The sequence below is a fragment of the Amblyraja radiata genome, chromosome 5 (genome assembly GCF_010909765.2).
Source record: "Amblyraja radiata isolate CabotCenter1 chromosome 5, sAmbRad1.1.pri, whole genome shotgun sequence".
Classification (NCBI taxonomy): Eukaryota; Metazoa; Chordata; class Chondrichthyes; order Rajiformes; family Rajidae; genus Amblyraja; species Amblyraja radiata.
The window spans coordinates 62,459,992-62,479,808 of NC_045960.1; the positions used below are offsets into that span (position 1 = coordinate 62,459,992).

Consider the following 19,817-nt stretch of genomic DNA (forward strand, 5'->3'; position numbering starts at 1 on the left):
AAAAACGCCTTGCTTATTTTTGCTATTGATTATATTGATATCTTAAATTTGCTATTTTCCTATGTAAATCGGGGAGGGAGAAAGTGCGTTATCCTTGTCCGATTGTTAGATTTATTTTTCTAATTCTTCTATTTTTATTGGATTTTTTCTTGCAATTTCGATTACACATCCCCTCAAATAGGCTTTAAAGGCCTCCCACAATGTGGCAGGGGTGGTTTCTGGGATATAATTTGTTTCAAAATAAATATTAATTTGGGTTTTTTAATATTCACAAAACTCTTTTTCAGTTAGTAGCTGCGAGTTCAGTCTCCAGACTCTATATGATGAGGTCATGTTTTTCAAGTACAGCGAAAAGTGAGAGGACTGTGATCTGAGATCCCAATATTGTGATATTTAACATTTGTTGTAAAGGGTATTAATTTAGTATCTACCAGGAAGTAATCGATTCTACTGTATGAGTTATGTACTGAGGAGTAAAAAGAGTAGTCTACCAGCAGGGTTGTCGATGCGCCATACACCTGAAAGATCCATATTTTTGAGGAACGTATTTAGGAAAAGCTGAACAGAAACCTCTGGTGACCTTGGCCGCGACCCAAGGTATCCATGAGTCGCCAGAGGTTTACACACACACACACACACACACACACACACACACACACACACACACACACACACACACACACACACACACACACACCTCACCTTCTGCACTTTACTTATGTATTTTTAAAATTTATTATTTACTCCCACCCCCCATCATTGAGATATATATATGTGTGTGTGCGTCTCCATCTATTTATTCATCTATTTATTTATTTATATGTTTTTATAAACATGCCCGTCCATATTGTTTGTATAATACTCAAATGTTCTGTTTTGATATGTACATTTGGAAAAAAGGAGCTTGGATATGGCAACATAATCTGTACCCATTTTTTGATGGCTCAATAAAATTTATTAAATTATAAATCCATGATGGGGGGTGTAAAGGAGTGATAGCTGACACACTGTAACCATTACTGAGAGTTTAATATAGCACATGGCACACACGTCCCAGCACTGACTGCATCCAGCCTTCAGGCGTACTGGGACCTAGTGGGAGGAACAAAGGGAGGATACTACAGTTATACTAATATGATGGGGCGTGGTTAGTGGTGATGAGGTAACTACATTATAGGTTGCATGCATAACCCATCTACATCCTTCCCCTTACAATTTAAACAAGTTACAACAAAGCTAAGCATACTCTCCGTAGCGAGCCGGAGGTTTTACAATCCGACCCGAGCGAGTGCGCACAGCACCTTCACCCTCCCCACCCGAAAGAATAGGAGGAGGGACAGGAACAGAAACAGGAGGGGGATAGAAGGTGGGTGGAGAACCCAGCTTGGAGGGGGAACGGAGAGGCACAGGTGAGCCAGGTGAAACAGAAGGGGTAGAATGAGCAGAAGTGGGAGAAAGAGAAAACCTTGCAGGGGACAACAGAGCCTGGGGAGCAAAACCGGGAGGAGCAGGGGGGGGTACCCGAGGCAAGAGGACCGACCGTGGCATGCAGGGAGCAGAGGGTACGTTAGTGGAGGAAGGCTCGACACGCGATGGAGGGGTATACGGAATCGCAGGAGGTGGTTTGGGCTCGTTAACCGCCAACAGGTGCTGGTGGCTGCGTCGGTATACAGTCCCTTCAAAATCCACGAGGTAGGACCGTGGCGCGCTGTCAAACCCGATGACGGTGGCAAGTCGGGAGTAGCCGGTGGACGTCTGCAAACGGACGACCTGTCCAGGCATCAGTGGCGAAAGAGGGCGGCAGGATTTGTCATGCGAGCGGCGCTGGATCTCGTGCTTCTGGGCAATACGTTGCTGAACATCAGCAGGCTGCAGGACTTTGGGCATCAGGGACTGCTGGGCAATAGGCATCGGAGGGTGGACAACACGGGACATGAGTCGCTGGGCAGGGGATCCCATGGTACTGTCTGGAAATGTTCCGAAGGTTCAGGAGACCCTGATAGAAATCCCCGTTGGAGAGGCGGGTTTGTTCAAGCAGGTGCTTAGCGCTGCGGACCGCCCGTTCAGCTAGACCATTGCTCTGCGGGTACTCCGGGCTGCTGGTGAAATGATTAAAGTTCCACTTTGCAGCAAACGCTCGAAATTCGGCGCTGGTGAACTGGCGTCCGTTGTCTGTCTGCAGCCGGACAGGGGAACCAAACGTGGCAAAGTGGCAGCGAAGTTTGCTGATCACCATCTCGGAGGTGATGGCAGGGAGGACGTCCACCTCGAACCAATTCGAGTAAGAGTCTACTAGCACAAGGTATTGCTTCCCACGCCAGTCGAAAATATCGGCAGCCAGAGAAGACCAGGGCATGTCAGGGGCAGGCTGCTGCAAAAGCGGCGGTCTTTGCTGATGCGGGGCAAGAGAGTTACAGTCCGGACAGGAATCCACCCTGGCCTGGATGTACTTAGCCATGGCCGGCCAGTAGTACTGTTCCTGGGCATACGAGATAGTGTCATCTGCCCTGGGATGCCCCATGTGGGCGGCTTCAAAATACAAGCCATGCAGCGAGGCAGGGACGACCACTTTGTGTCCTTTGATAATAATGCCGTCCCGGAGGACCAACTCATCGCGGACCAAAAAATAGGGGTGGACGCAGGCAGGCAACGAATTCCGTTTGGTGGGCCACCCGCGCTTGATGACAGCAGCAAGCTGCTGCAGGTCGGGGTCGTTTGCGGTATGTGCAACCAAGCACTGTAGTTGCTGAGAAGGGACGAAGTTAACGTTCAGTACCTGTAAGTCCGACTGCTCGAAGGGGTGCTGGTCGCGGGGGGCCCGGGACAGTGCATCAGCCACATGCATCTCGGTGCCCCTCTTATATATGATTTTAAAGTCAAAGCGCTGTAGCTGCAGCATCATCCGCTGTAGCCTGGCAGGAGCGCAGTGTATGGGCTTGTTCAGTATCGTTACCAGTGGCTGGTGATCCATCTCAACGGTGAACCTGGTGCCAAATAGGAAGTCCTTAAACTTCGAACACGCGAAAACCACCGCCAGCAGCTCCTTCTCTATCTGTGCATAGCGCTGCTCTGTGTCCGTCATGATCCTGGAGGCATAGGAGATGGGCAGCAGCGAGTCACCAGCGTGGGGTTGCAGGCAGGCAGCACCCAGTCCAAATCGAGAGGCGTCGCAAGTGACCACGATCGGACGCAGTAGATCAAAGAACTTCAGAGTAGGTGTGCTGACCAGCCTCGTCTTTAGCAGGTCAAACGCCTGCTGGTGGTGTGGAAACCATGCCCAGGCAATGTCCTTTTTTGTGAGTTGTCTCAGGGGTGCGCTCAACTCGCTGAGGTCGGGGATAAACTTTCCCAGGTAGTTCACCATACCCAGGAAACGCTGCAGACTGACAACGTCTGTCGGGGCGGGCAGCTCTGAGATGGCGCTGGTCTTTTGCGGGTCCGGCTTCAACCCTTGGGCCGTGAAAATGTGGCCAACATATGTGACCTCAGGCACCCGGAACTTGCATTTTGACCGATTAAACTTCAAATTTATCTGCCGAGCACGGTCCAGAATACGTCGGAGGTTGCGGTCATGTTCGGCCACATCCCTCCCATAGACCAGAATGTCGTCCACAATGATCGCGCAGGGCAGACCTGCAAACAATTCCATTGAACGCTGAAATACCTCGCTGGTGGAGTTGATGCCGAACGGCATCCGCAAAAACTTAAACCTGCCGAAGGGCGTGCTGAACGTGGTCAGGTCCGTGGAGCGTTTGTCCATGGGGTATCTGCCAAAACGAACTTCTGGCATCGAGGACGGAGAACACAGTGGCTTGTCCCACCTGGGCGGCAACATCTTCGACAGTCCTCATGGGGTAGTGGGGCCGTTTAATCGCCATATTCAAGTCCTTGGGGTTGATGCATACCCGTATCTCATTTTTACCTTTCTTCAACGTGGCGACCATGGTGGAGACCCATTCGGTTGGATCGCTGACAGCCTCCAGCACTCCCATGTTGACCATGTCTTTCAGCATACTCTCCACCTTGCCCTTCATGGCGAACGACACTCTATGGGGTGGACGGATCACAGGCACCACAGATGGGTCAGTCACGATCTTGTACACCAACGGCAGCTTCCCCAACTTGTCGTCAAACAGGTCTGGGTACTCGGAAAGTGGATCCATCACAGCTTGCACCTCGTGGACCGTACGGTCAAAAGACACCAGACCAAGATCCTGGCAGGCCTGGTTGCTCAGCAACGTCACACAGTCACTGTCCAGAATAAAGAAAGACAGGTCCTGGGAAGATTTCTGCAGCACGCAGTGGAAGGTCGCCCTCCCCACAGGTGTTAGTTCCTCTCCCCCATAGGCACGCAAAACAGAGCGATCTGCAATCAGCAGCTCATTATTCCTTATCATGTGGAACAGCTTTGTTGACAATACGTTCACTTTCGCCCCCGTGTCCAGCTTAGCAGAGAAGGACTTATTGTTTACAGTTATATTCACAGAAGGATCAGGGAGGCGAGATCGGCTGTGGAGGAGAGTGTAAATACTTACATCTCCCGTGGAATAGCTGAGCTCAGAGCCGGGGGCAGCGTCAACAGAGGACTGAGAATCCATCTCGCTATCAACTTGCAGAAGGTTGTTTAGGAGTTGTCTGGGAGCTGAGGGCACTTTCCCACGGGACCGGCAGGCAGCTGCAAAATGGTTCATTCTCCCGCAGAAATTGCAGGTCTTCCCGAGGGCTGGGCACTGTGACTCTGTGGAGTGCACGTAATTGCAGTTTGGACACTTTTGAGATCTCGGGACCCGGGATGTACGAACGGGCCGCGGTGGAGTGCGAAAGTTGTCCCTCATACGTCGTTGTCCAGCGACACCAGTTAGATTTATGGCTCGGCTGTCAGACCCCCTCTGCCCATGCGGAGGGGTGACCACTTCGGCAATGCAGCACGCATGCATTGCCTGAGTCAGGGTTAGGTCAGGCCGTTGCAGCAGGCCGGCACGTAGCTTCTGATCAATCATGCCAGTGACGAGAATGTCCCTGGTGAGCTGGTCGCGCATGGTTTCAAATCGGCACCGCTGGGCAAGGTGCCGCAGGTCAGCGATGAAGCACTCAACAGGTTCATCCGGCTGTTGCTTGCGTGAGAAGAACCTGGCCCGCTCCAGTATACGGTTGGAGGGCAGGTCGCATATCTCCGCGAACTTGCGCAAAAGACATACCGGGTCGTCGGCCGATTCAGCTGGCTCGACCGGCTGGTCGTTGTCATCCAGGACTGCTGGTTCGTAGACAAAGGCTTGAGCTCTCTTCATTGCGTCGGGACCGGCCAGGTTGAGCAGGAGTGATGCTTTGACCGCGGCTGGGTCGTTCCGGTGCGCAATATTGACGTAGTGAGTGTAGTCCATCACAAAAGTCGACCATCGCTCCGCAATGTCAGCGTCGAAGACAAGGGGAGATGGCTTTCGGCATGAGGATGCCATGTCAAGGGAAACCCAACACTGGGCACTAACGGGGACAAAATAAATGAAAACCGATAAACGGGAGAGCGAGTTTAAACTTCTGACACCATGTAAATGAGTGATAGCTGACACACTGTAACCTTTACTGAGAGTTTAATATAGCACATGGCACACACGTCCCAGCACTGACTGCATCCAGCCTTCAGGCGTACTGGGACCTAGTGGGAGGAACAAAGGGAGGATACTACAGTTATACTAATATGATGGGGCGTGGTTAGTGGTGATGAGGTAACTACATTATAGGTTGCATGCATAACCCATCTACAGGGGGGAAATAAATAAATACGGGGGTGGGAGGGGGGGGGACGCTGAGCTGCTTACTCCCATGTGACAGTGTTTCCTATAAAGATAATACTTCCAGTGGACGATTAAATCTTAGGAAGTGGGAATTCTGAACCCATTTTGAACCTTTGTAGAAAATGCTCAAAGGATTTCATTTATTCCTTTGTGTTCAAGTCCCTAAGTTTTGTACATTGTTTGAGATTAAAGCAGCTTCCCAGCTTTTGTCTGGAAACAAAAGGGAATGTTAGCTTTTGTTAAATTTCCCACAACACCATTGGGCTTCTTTTGTTTGATAGGTTGTGAAAAACATTTTAGGTGACATCATATTTAATAGTATTGGAAGGTCAACAATACAATTGTAACTTTCTTTTGCGTTGTTACTTATTTTATCACTTTTCGATGTCTCGATGAGCTCCTTAAGTTGTAAATTTTTGGTTTTGTTGTACACCATTGCTATGATACAAATATCCCTTGATCATTAACAAACAAAAAAACTGCAGGAAGAACTTGGAGGGTTAGGCAGCATCTGTGGAGGCAAAAGGATAGATGATGCTTCGCATCGAGAACCTGGATCAGGACACTTCCAAATATTTAATTTGTAGAAATGATTATTTTTGGAGCTAGAAATTTTGTTGCCAGGTGCAACCCACATATTATATTAATCTATGATTGTGGTCAAATAAGGTGATTTTGGCCTTTCTGATTTGGTGGAGATCTGGTAAATTCAATTGAGTTTGAACAATTTCTGTATAATTTCTAATTGCCACTTTTGTTTGCAATTGAATGATAGGAAAGGACCTCTCTTCTCGAAGTGCAACTGATCTTGCCTGTGTGTTTGGAAAACGCATCAAACAAATTAAAGTATCCAATGATGATGAAAAAGAGATAGAGGTAAGGAATTTATGTATGTTTATTGATTCTACCATTTTACTAAAATAAAAATGGTAGGATTGTTTATTTCCATTTTCCATCACTTTTTTGAAAAATAAGTTGCAGTCATTTAGCCAAGAGTTCATTCCTGACTTTAAATGCATATTGTGGAGTAAAATCAGTTATGGTGTGCATATGGTTGAAAGAGGGGAAGTGAAGATTATATAACATTTATGAGTAAAAAGAATAGTTAAAGAAGCTTGGAAGATAAATTATTTATCATTGAACATAGTTAAGATGCAGACTTGTCCGGAAATATCACGATTTGGTTTGGGAATTGCTCTGCCCAGGACAAGAAGGCTCTGCAGAGAGTAGTGCGTTCAGCCGAACGCACTATGGGAACTTCACTCGCCCCTCTGCAGGATTTATACATCAGTAGGTGTAACTCCAGAGCCAATTAGATCATGGGAGAGCCCTTCCACTCCTGCAACGGACTGTTCCAGCTGCTATGGTCAGGCAAACGCCTCCGTTGCCATGCTGTGAGAACGGAGAGGTTCAGAAGGAGTTTCTTCCCAGAGGCCATTAGGACTGTAAACTCCTACCTCACCAGGGACTAACTTTACTGTACCATTCTACTGGGTTTTTTTTAAATTGCTGTTTTCTTTTTTCCTTTTTCCTTCCTCCCACGTTATGTAATATGTAAAAGAATATGTGGTTTTGTTCCATTCTGTTGTAGTTTGTTGTTTGTTTGTTTGTTTTTTGCACAAAGTCCATGAGCATTGCCACTTTTCATTTCACTGCACACCTGGAGTATTGTGTACAGTTTTGGTCTCCAAATTTGAGGAATGACATTCTTGCTATTGAGGGAGTGAAGCGTAGGTTCACAAGCTTAATTCTCGGGGTGGCGGGACTGTCATATGTTGATAGAATGGAGCGACTGAGCTTGTATACTCTGGAATTTAGAAGGATGAGAGGGATTCTTATTGAAACATATAAGATTATTAAGGGTTTGGACACCCTAGAGGCAGGAAACATGTTCCTGATGTTGGGGGAGTCCAGAACCAGGGGCCACAGTTTAAGAATAAGGGGTAAGCCATTTAGAAAGGAGATGAGGAAAAACCTTTTCACACAGGGTTGTGAATCTGTGGAATTCTCTGCCTCAGAAACCAGTGGAGGCCAATTCTCTGGATGTTTTCAAGAGAGAAATAGATAAAGCTCTTGTAGATAGCGGAGTCAGGGGATATGGGCAGAAGGCAGGAACGGGGTACTGATTGTGGATGATCAGCCATGATCACAGTGAATGGCGGTGCTGGCTCGAGGGGCCGAATCTCTACTCCTGCACCTATTGTCTATTGTCTCGCAAGCAAGGAGGAGATATTTCCAGCTAACAAAGCACTTTATATATAATTATGTTTTTAAATGAAGCACGTCTACAGAGGTTATAATTTTCAAAGGATTTCCAAAACACAGGTACAATAAGAGAAAAAACTTACCAATGAGTTGCAGATGAATAAGTCGTCTGCCGATGAAAGAAGCTGAAGAATGCATTCTGCGACTTTTCTCCACAAATCCTAACTCATCCTCACTGCCTTCTAACATTTATATTATTTTTCTATGAATGGATAACACCTGCATGTAATCCGTTGTTTCCCAATGTTCCTCTTGATAATGTCATGATGATGGAAAAAGTGTACTTGTCAAAGGCTTATCTGAAATAATGATAAGAATCTTGAACCTCGGTCAGCTTCTGCTGCTGTGTTAGAAAACTAAGGTCAGTAATAAGCCTTTTGGGCTTGGATAGTCAATATTCACCACAGGTGCTCATCTAAGCAACCTTATTTTCATTTGTGTTAAAGACAAATGGGACCTTTGACAATTAAATATGGTTTGTAAACTAACACAGATTTTTGGAAACCTACAATTTTTTGAAAGTTGATAATGTTTGAAAATACTGAAGTGAAATTACAGTTGCACCTTCTGAGATACATATCGCCTGGATCTATGTGTATATTTCCAATTTTTCTTTTTACTTTGTGGCTCGCAGGTTTGTGTAAAATGAGAAAATACCAAGTATAGCTTCCATTGCTTTCTATCAAACTGAAAATCCTGAAGCCCATAGGTTTTTCCCCCATTTACTTCAGACACCATTTCCTTCCTGTTATAGCTGTGTTTCCTGATGCAGCATTATCGCTGGAGATAGTAATATAGGATAGACAGGAGTTTGGCAAAGACCAGTCATAAGCTTTACAGCTAAACAATATGTCCCTGAAAAAGGGTCAAGTCTGGGAATGGCTTCACTTCTCAGATTTAGGCGCACTGAGTTCATTTAATTCAAACTGTTTGCCTGTGATGTCCAGTGCATCTTATTGCTCTGAGCCATATGCCATTTTGGAAGAATACAACTGACGTTGAACTCTCAGCTGAGACAGGTTTTTAGAACTAAAAACAAGCAAACTGGACTGTAATTCCTTTGTGGTCCGCTTGATTTTGCTGGTATGGCATATTTGTTGTTGAAATGAAACACTGTCAGGAGTGCAATCTAATAATCTCAAGCACTTAAATCCAGCTGTATAGTGTATGAGTGATAAAGTAGTATGTTAGTTCTAATCAGCTGAATGAATTGTTTTTATTAAATATATACAAGGTTTGCATTGAAATCTGTTGATGCTTTTCCTGACACTAACCAAGTAAAATCACATTATCGCAGAGGAGCTCTTTCAGGAGTAAAGAACATTGAAACGGAAGGTTTTATGTTTATTCATCTATTATGTATTTCTATATTATTTTGTTCTCCACAGTATTTATTTGTGTTCATAGTCATAGGAGCAGAATTAGGCCATTCAGCCCATTGAGTCGACTCTGCCATTCAATCATGGCTGATTATCTTTCACTCTCAACCCTATTTACCTGCCTTCTCCCCATAACCTTTGACACCCTCACTAATCAAGAACCTTTAGAAATCTGTAATAATGAAAAGGAGATTTAACACGCAATCAAATTTTGTTTACATAAGATATAAAAAAAGCATGAGTTTAATTTGGAGATACAGCGCAGAAATGGGCCCTTTGGCCCACCGATGCCGCACCGACCAGCGATCCCACACACTAACACTATCCTACACACACTAGGGATAATTTACATTTATACCAAGCCAATGAATCTACAAGCAGGGAGAGCATACAACCTCCGTACAGACAAGCACCTGTAGTCAGGATCGAACCCCTCTCCCCCCCCCCCCCTGTGTATGTCTCTCTCTCTCTCTCTCTCTCTCCCCCCCTGTGTTGTAAGGCAGTAGCTCTATCACTGCCACTGTGCCGTCCTTAATGTGTGTTAACATTTTTGGTTTGGGTATTTCTCCCTTTAACGTAGTTTGATAGGTAGTAATGTAGATATTATAGGTGCTCAAGCTTTGACCCATGAGCATCTCATCTTTCATGAGTCTGCAAAAAGGCATGCTGTTCATTTGCGAAGACAATACAACTTAGTGCAAATGTGTCCATGTTCAATAGCAAACAGTTTCTCAAGGAATATCAAAAGATAAATGTGGTATTGGTTTATTATTGCCATGTGTATCGACATACAGTAGAAACATTTTGTGTTATCCAGTTAATCATACTTTACAATCAATTTATACACAAATTCAATAGGTAGCGCAATAAAAAATACCAGAGTGTGCAACATAGTTTTAAAACATTGTAGTGTAAAGTGACAGAGAAATGTCCAGCATCCACAATGAAAGTGGGTTGGAAGATTAGGACTACCCTCTTAACTTATGAGAGAACTGTTTAGTGGTCTCATTACAGAGGGGAAGAAGCAGTTCTGGAGTGTGGTCGTACATGCTTTCAAGCTTTTGTATCGGCAGTCCAACAAGAGAGGGGAGGAGGGAATGACCGTGTTGAAAGAGGTCCTTGATTATATAAGGTAGACACAAAATGCTGAAGTAACTCAGCGTGCCAGGCAGCATCTCTGGAGAGAAAGAATGGGTGACATTTCGGGTCGAGATCCTTCTTCAGACTGATTATATAGATGGTATATCCTTGATTATATAGGCTGTTCTCCTGATGCAGCGTGTTGTTGAAGTTGCTTCTGGGGAGACTTGTATGTGTGATGGACTCGGCTACATCCACAACTCTGCAATTTCTTGTGGTCTTGGGCAGAGCTATTTACAAACCAAGTTGTGATGTAATTCAAAAATATGCTTTCTATAGTGCATCTGTAAAAGTAAGAGGTGTTGAAGACATGTCAAAGTTCCTTTTATGTCTGAGGATATAGAGGCGTTGGTGTGCTTCAATGTGCTTTGTCCAGAACAGATTTTTATAAGTAAGTAAATAAGTAGGTTTATTGGCCAAATATTCACATACAAGGAATTTGCCTTGGTGCTCCACCCACAAGTAACATGACATACAGTGTCAGTGTCAGTGTGCGAGTGGCGGCGCCTAACGGCAGCGGCTCGACTACAGTCGTCTGTCTTTTTTTATTTTTGTCTTGTTAAATGTATGCCTTGAGTTAGTTTTTTTAAAGTTTTTTTAGCTGTGTATATGTGGGTGGTGGTGGGGGGGCTGTGGGGGAAACCGTTTAAATCTCTTCCCTGTGCGGGGACCCGACTATTCCCTGTCGGGTCTCGGATGTCGTTGGGCCTAACATCGTGGAGCCGGCGGCGACCTCCGGCCGGGACTAACCTGGGGGCTCCAGTTGCAGAGCCTGCGGAACTGACATCGCGGAGCTGGCCAACTTCGGAGCGGGAAGAGCTGTGGTGGCGTGCGGCTGCAACCCGACTTTGGAGTTTAGAGGCACCGGCCGCAGACCCGGTGGACGGGAACATCGGGAGCTCCAAGTCCCTGGAGGGAGACTGCTTTTCCGAGCTCCGCAACGGCGACTTCTCCCGCTGGAATAGCGGGTTTAAGGACATGGAGCCGGGGCCTAACATCGCCCGGCGTGGCTTAAACGGCCTCAGGACTTACCATCGCCCGCCGGGGGCTTTAACATCGGAGCCCCAGTTCGCCTCGACACTGCGGTTGGACTGCTGGACCACGGGAGAAGGAACAAAGGGAAGAGATAAAGACTTTGCCTTCCATCACAGTGAGGAGATGTTGGAGACTCACTGTGATGGATGTTTATGTAAACTGTGTTAAGTGTGGGTCTTGGATTGTTTTGTAATGTAAAAAACTGTAGAAATGATATTTCGTTCAAACCTAGGTTTGAATGACAATAAATGCATTCTATTCTATTCTATTCTAGTTACAAATGACTCAGAAAACACTAAACATTAATAATAATAAAACATTAATGATAAAACACCATTGATCAAGCATGTGAACCAACAAAATACTAGATCAAAGGGAGGCTACAGATTTTTGGCTGTTGAGTAGAGCAACTACTCGTGGATAAAAACTGTTTTTATGTCTGGCTGTGGCAGCTTTGACAGTCCGAAGTCGCCTTCCAGAGGGAAGTGATTCAAAGAGTTTGTGGCCAGGGTGAGAGGGGTCAGAGATAATCTTGCCTGCTCGCTTCCTGGCCCTTGCATCAGGTTCATCAATGGAGGGAAGGTTGCAGCCAATAACCTTCTCTGCTGATCGGACGATTCGCTGCAGCCTCCAGGTGTCGTGCTTGGTGGCTGAGCCAAACCAGACCATGATGGAGAAGGTGAGAACAGACTCTACGATGGCCGTGTAGAATTGGACCATCATTGCCTGTGGCAGATTGTGCTTCCTCAGCTGCCGTAGGAAGTATATCCTCTGTTGTGCTTTTTTAACTGTGGAGTCGATGGTTGCTCCCCACTTAAGGTCCTTGGAGATGATAGTTCCCAGGAACTTAAAAGACTCCACAGATGTGACTATGGTGTTGTTGGTGGTGAGTGGGGTGAGGGGAAGGGGAGCTCTCCTAAAGTCTATAATCAATTCCACTGTCTTAAGAGCATTGAGCTATAGGTTGTTGCTACGGCACCAAGACGCCAACTGTGACACTTCCTGTCTGTAGGCAGATTTCGCCCCGTCCTGGATCAGTCCAATCAGGGTTGTATCGTCCACAAACTTGAGAAGCTTGACAGAGGTGTCTGTGGAGGTGCAGTCGTTGGTGTAGAGAGAGTAGAGGAGCAGAGAGAGTACGCAGCCTTGCGGTGCTCCTATGCTGAGCATTTGCGGTTTCGAGATGTGCTTTCCCAGCCTCACATAATCTCAACCAACTATGGGTTTGGTTGAGATTATGGTATTGAAGGCAGTGCTGTGGTCAATGAATACGAATCTGACATAGATGTCCTTGTTATCCGGATTTACCAATGATAAGTCTCAGAATATTTATCTACTATTTGACCTGCTATCCATTTTTGACAAATCGAAGCACATTTCTCTTTAGGATTTTGAATCTTCAACAGCTCAATTACAGATTATTTCAAACTTTGTTCAACTATATTATATTAATTTCCTTTACAATTGTTGTTGCCTTGTTGCTGCCCATATCTGTTCTCACAGTTCTGCTTTAACAGTTTATCATGCAGGTAATTTTCATGCAACTTACATAAACAGACTACTGACCGACATCTACTACAAACCCACTGACTCCCATGGCTATCTGGACTACACTTCTTCCCACCCTGTTTCCTGTAAGGACTCTATCCCCTACTCCCAATTCCTCCGTCTACGCCGCATCTGCACCCAGGATGAGGTGTTCCAAACCAGGGCATCGGCGATGTCCTCATTCTTCAAGGTTCCCCTCTTCGACTATATGAGGCTCTCACCAGGGTCTCCTCTATATCCCGTAGCTCCGCTCTCACTCCCCATCCCCCACTCATAACAAGGACAGAGCCCCCCTTGTCCTCACCTTCCACTCCACCAGCCGTCACAAGCAACAGATAATCCTCCAACATTTTCGCCACCTCCAACGGGATCCCACCAATGGCCACATCTTCCCATCTCCTCCCCTTTCGGCTTTCTGCAGAGACCGCTCCCTCCGTAACTCCCTGGTCAATTTGTTCCTTCCCACCCAAACCACCCCCTCCCTGGTACTTTCCCTTGCAACCGCAGAAAATGCTCCACTTGTCGCTTTACCTCCCTCCTTGACTCCATCCAAGCAGTCTTTCCAGATGAGGCAGAGTTTCACATGCACCTCCTCCAACCTCACCTATTGTATCCACAGATGCTGGTTTAAACTGAAGATAGGCACATAAAGCTGGAGTAACTCTTCAGTCTGAAGAAGGGTCTCAACCCGAAACGTCACCCATTCCTTCTCTCCAGAGATGCTGCCTGTCCCACTGAGTTACTCTAGCTTTTTGTGTCTATTTTAGGTTTGCAGGTTAATTGGCTAGTGTGTAGGATTAAACTAGTATCTGGGCGATTGCTGATCGGCGTTAACTCAGTGGGCCTGTTTCCACACTGTATCTCTAAACTAAACTAATGGACTTCAAAAGGGAAACATGAAGCGGCATTAAAAGATAAATAGTACTAATTTTAAGGTGGGGATACAGCAAAAGGGAAATCTCAAGTACACATCCATAAATCCTTGAAGGTATTGTTAGTTCAGAAAGCATGTGGAATGCCTTGTAAATAAGAGTAGCAAATCCAAAAACGGGAACCAGGTTGAACCTTTGCAAATCACTAGTTAAGCAAATGGAGAACCGAGCACAATTTCTGGGTATCAGACTTCATCAAAAAGCCTTGGAATAGTTTTGCTTAAATACTACCATGGAAGTTTTTCAGTTATGAGGCAAGATTGTTAAAGTTGAGATGACAGGCGTTGTGGTCCCAGTTGCTTTGAGTCCTGGGCAAGGTGGTGCAAAGGATGATTGGCATCCGATGGGGCCTTGCACACCAGCCTGTGGGTGAAGTATTCTCTGCGAAGCTTGGCGGGTGCGATACCTGCGAGCACCGGCAGAAGATCCGTCGGAGATCTAGTCCATAGTAAAATGTGGTACTGACCACTATTGCTAATTGACTAAATTTGCATCTGTCAGTTAGCCTTCAGCCTAACAGGCTTAGCTTCACAATGATGCCTGTTTAAGTGGTTTTTTTCATCTCTTCTCTAATCAGGAGCATGTAGGGTATTTTGGACCCTTCTACTTTTGCCTGAGTGTAGCTGAAAGTCAAGCAATAAAAAAAAGTATCTTATATTGCTCATTTAAGCAAAAAAAATAATAATTTGGGTTTATGTGACTCTTTTCATTTTGATTGTGCAGTCAATGTGAAATGATGTGAAGAATTGCAGTAAGGTATTTAAGCATTGGGCTGCAGGAAATATCCACTTTGGCCATTGTTATTGAAGCAAATTGCAAATATTTGATGAATGAATCTACCCATTTTTAAAATAGACATCCCCTTTAAATTGTATGTGATATCCTTGCAGGGATTTTCAAATTCAATAACACATCTAACTGAAACAAAAGGAAAGAAGGAAGCATTAAGTTGTGATTATGAAGTCTCATGTTTTTATTTATAATTTCCATACAAGACCTCCAAATGTGGAATTCAGCTGTGCATTCTTATGTCATGCTAGCTTCCTATTTATTGTGTGAGAAATTATTACCCTGGACAATGATTTATAGTTTCTTTGGGAAAAGGAAAATCAATGGAATACAATAAGCAAAATATCAGAACATTCTGTTTAATAAAAATACATCTGAATTTGACTTCTCTAATGCACAAATACAACAGCCATGGTTATAGAATTTTAAATCATTTTTTCCATTAATTTAACATATTGTAACTGGCTGATTATTAACTATATTAATTGCCCTGATTTTTATGAAATGAAGATGTATATTCCTCTGCTAATCACACTCCCTGCTCTGCCCTCAACTTTAGGGAGCAATAGCCATTTTTCATCTAGTTTTGTACTGGAGCTGCATTCTAGAAATATAAAAAACATTGCTGTTCAATGTTTCTAGTCCCTCACCACTGTAAAAAAAAAAACTTACACCACTCCATTAAACTTTCCCCCTCTCACATTATAGCAGTGCCCTCCAGTGTTCAACATTTCCACCCTGGAAAAAATATTCTGACGATCTACCCTATTTATGCCTCTCATAATTTTACATACCTCAATCGTCTCCCCTCAACCTTTAGCGATGAAGCCAAGCATACTATACACTGCCTTTACCATCCAATCTACTTGTGCTGCCATCTTTAGTGCGCCATGAACTTGGATTCCAAGATTCCTCTGTACATCAATGCTGTTAAAGGTCTTACCATTAACTGTATACTCTCTCCTTGCATTCAACCTTCCAAAGTACAACACCTCACACTTGCTCAGGTTAAACTCCATCTCCCTCTCCCTCTCCCTCTCCCTCTCCCTCTCCCTCTCCCTCTCCCTCTCCCTCTCCCTCTCCACCTCCCCCTCCACCTCCGGGTCGAAACTCTTCTTCAGACAATCACAAGTACTCTCACTGACGAGAGTTCAGTTCAGTCTGAAGAAGGGTCTCGACCTGAAACGTCATCCATTCCTTCTCTCCAGAGTCGCTGCCGGTCCCACTCCAGGTTTAAACAGAACGCTGTCAGTTTAACGCGTGGGAATTTAAATGAAGAGCTGTCGGCTGTAGCACATAGAAAATAGGTGCAGGAGTAGGCCATTCGGCCCTTTGAGCCTGCACCGCCATTCAATATGATCATGGCTGATCATCCAACTCAGTATCCTGTACCTGCTTTCTCTCCATACCCCCTGATCCCTTTAGCCACAAGGGCCACATCTAACCCCCTCTTAAATATAGCCAATGAACTGGCCTCAACTACATTCTGTGGCAGAGAATTCCAGAGATTCACCACTCTCTGTGTAAAAAATGTTTTTCTCATCTCAGTCCTAAAAGATTTCCCCTTTATCCTTAAACTGTGACCCTTTGTTCTGGACTTCCCCAACATCGGGAACAATCTTCCTGCATCTAGCCTGTCCAACCCCTTAAGAATTTTGTACGTTTCTATAAGATCCCCCCTCAATCTTCTAAATTCTAGCGAGTACAAGCCGAGTCTATCTAGTCTTTCTTCATATGAAAGTCCTGACATCCCAGGAATCAGTCTGGTGAACCTCCTCTGTACTCCCTCAATGGCAAGAATGTCCTTCCTCAGATTAGGAGACCAAAACTACGCAATACTCCAGGTGTGGTCTCACCAAGACCCTGTACAACTGCAGTAGAACCTCCCTGCTCCTATACTCGAATCCTTTTGCTATGAATGCTAACATATCATTCGCTTTCTTCACTGCCTGCTGCACCTGCATGCCTACTTTCAATGACTGGTGTACTATGACACCCAGGTCTCGTTGCCTCTCCCCTTTTCCTAATCGGCCACCATTCAGGTAATAGTCTACTTTCCTGTTTTTACCACCACTATGGATTCTAAATGTAGCGCTACTGGCTGGAGCGCTATGGGCTTTACACATAGCGTTATGGGTCACAGACTGTTTGGGGAAATTCTCGTATAACATTGTGTCTTTGGAATTCTCTTTCTCAGTGGAAGATAAGCTTTTGATTATTTTTCAGGCAGATTGTAGAATTCTGGATAAGCCTAGTGGTGAAAGGTTACCAGTGGGATTGCAGTTACATTGGGATTGGCCTTGATTTTACAGGACGGTGGGTGGGCTCAAGGGGAGAGAGGGAGGGGTGGAGAGGATGGAGAGGGGAGGGAAAAGGAGGAAGGGAGAGGGAGGGAGGGAATAAGAGAGGGAGTGAGAAAAAAAGGGAGGACGAGAGAGGGAGGGAGAGGGAGAGGGAGATGGAGAGGGAGAGGGGGAGGGGAGGGAGAGAGAGGGAGGCATCCTAAATGGCTTCTACATCATTTGGTGCTAAAAGCAGGAAACAGCCGTTCAAATAGCAGAATACAAAGAGATGGCAATGAATGCACTGTCAAGTAATGTTTGTCGAAAACATGTCAATTGGTAGAAAAGTTATGCATTCTTGTACTTTTACATGGGTATGACCGCACATTTTTTTAAAAACATTTTTTTTCAGCAAAATGGCACCGCGTATATATACTGATTTCCTCAGCAAAAGACTAATTTTCAGGTACTAGAATACTGAAATGCTCTGACAAAACCTGGCAGCTCTGCTTCTGACAGCACTCCTCTGTCTGCATCTCCTCCAATTTTGATGTCGTCAGCAAAAGCACTCACCAACCCATCTCCTTTTTATGTCCAAGTCAAGTATATATTATTACAAATAGCAGAGATCTAAGCACAGATCCTTGCGGAATGTCACTAGTCATAGACCTCCAACCAGTATATATACTTTCCATCACAACCCTCTGTCTTCTATCTTAATTTTCTGGATCAGCCTACCATGAGGGACTTTATCAAAAGACTTTGTATGATCCATGTATACAACAACCACTGCCCTACTTCACCCTTTGTTGAGCATCACATAGTAATTATTTCTAAAGTAGCTGGAGCTCAGAAGATGCAAGTCTTCTCGCATTGTTCACATCTTTGTTGACATCTTTCATAATAAGATGCTCGTGTTTTCACAAATGAAAAGTTTCATTAGCTTGCTGCTTTGAACATATCCCCCAAGTTTCAGGTATTGAACAGTGGATTCCCGTAAATGACAATTTGATTGATTTGGAGCAACCCATGTATAAGGCAACCATAGTGCTAAAATCTTTTTATCTTCATAATGAGAAATAGCAGATTTAATCACATTGGTAATCAAATTTATTATAACAGCACCCACATTTTTATTGCAAAGTTAAACAGATTTACTAGAAGTAGAACTAGAATTAGAACTGTCTTAGAAACAGATGTGATGCAATAGAAATCGGCATGTGTGTTTCCTAGATTGTAATCAGCATAGATAGTCGTAGAATGATACAGTGTGGAAACAGGCCCTTCGGCCCAACTTGCCTACACCGGTCAACATATCCCACCTACACTGGTCCCACATGCCTGCGCTTGGTCCTGTTTGACTGTTTCTTAAACATTGGGGTAGTCCCAGCCTCAACTACCTCCTCTGGCAGAACCTAGGTCCTCTGGTCCTCGATTTCCCCAACTCTGTGCAAGAGACTCTGTGCATCTACCCGATCTATTCCTCTCATGGTTTTGATACACCTCTATAAGATCACCCCTCATCCTCCTGCACTCCAAGGAATAGAGACCCAACCTACTCAACCTCTCCCTATCGCTCACCTCTAGTCCTGGCAACATCCTCGTAAATCTTCTCTGAACCCTTTCAAGCTTGACAATATCTTTCCAATAACATTGTGCCATGAACTGAATACAATATTCTAAATGCAGTCTCACCAACGTCTTATACAACTGCAACATGACTTCCCAACATCTATATTCAATAGGTACACAAAAATGCTGGAGAAACTCAGCGGGTGCAGCAGCATCTATGGAACGAAGGAAATAGGCTTCCTATTTCCTTCACTCAATAGATGCTGCTGCACCCGCTGAGTTTCTCCAGCATTTTTGTGTACCTTCGATTTTCCAGCATCTGCAGTTCCTTCTTAAACACATCTATATTCAATACTCTGACTGATGAAGGCCAATGTGCCAAAAGCCTTTTTGACCACCTTATCTACCTGCAACTCGACCTTCAAGTAACCATGCACCTGCACTCCTCGATCCCTCTGCTCTACAACACTCCCCAAAGGCCTACCATTCACTGTGTAGGTCCTGCCCTTGAAAGACTTCCCAAAATGTAACACCTCACACTTTTCTGTATTAAATTCCATTGTTATTCCATTATAGATGCATTATTATTGTTAGATTTTATGCTTCGTAATGGAATTGAAAACACGCGAGAATGTGTTCCTTCATTATGGAACTGCCATATAGAGCGAGAAGAATAAATTACATTCATGGAGTATTTTGGAAGCCCCTTGAGAGTATCAACAAAAAAAAGTGACTATCAGATGATAACTCCAAAAGGATTGTTTGGCTATGTCAGTAGCTACTTTTATTTGATAAGTTCATAGGTTTGAGTCATAGGCATATCAGCCCTACTATTTGCCAAACATTAGTTGAGGAAAATATAAGAATGGATTGTGACTGAATTTAGTATTTTAGTCTTTTCATACATAGAAGGGCATGGGTTAAGTAAGAGGGGGAAGATTTAATCGGAACTTGAGGGGCACATTTTTCCACATAGATTGTGGTGTGTATACGGAACAAAGTGCTGGAGTAAGTGAGTGGGACAATAGACAATAGGTGCACGAGTAGGCCATTTGGCCCTTCGATTCAGCACCACCATTCAAT

General features: G+C 44.7%; 1 protein-coding gene across 1 annotated transcript in view; it reads left to right on the forward strand.

Annotated features, from left to right (window-relative positions):
• The window catches only part of pinx1 (PIN2 (TERF1) interacting telomerase inhibitor 1), a 105,585-nt gene that overhangs the window by 46,888 nt on the left and 38,880 nt on the right, over positions 1-19,817 (forward strand). The window contains exon 6 of the mRNA XM_033021372.1: positions 6,568-6,668. Coding sequence (XP_032877263.1) covers positions 6,568-6,668 — 101 coding nt within the window. The remainder of the gene's footprint in view (positions 1-6,567; positions 6,669-19,817) is intronic.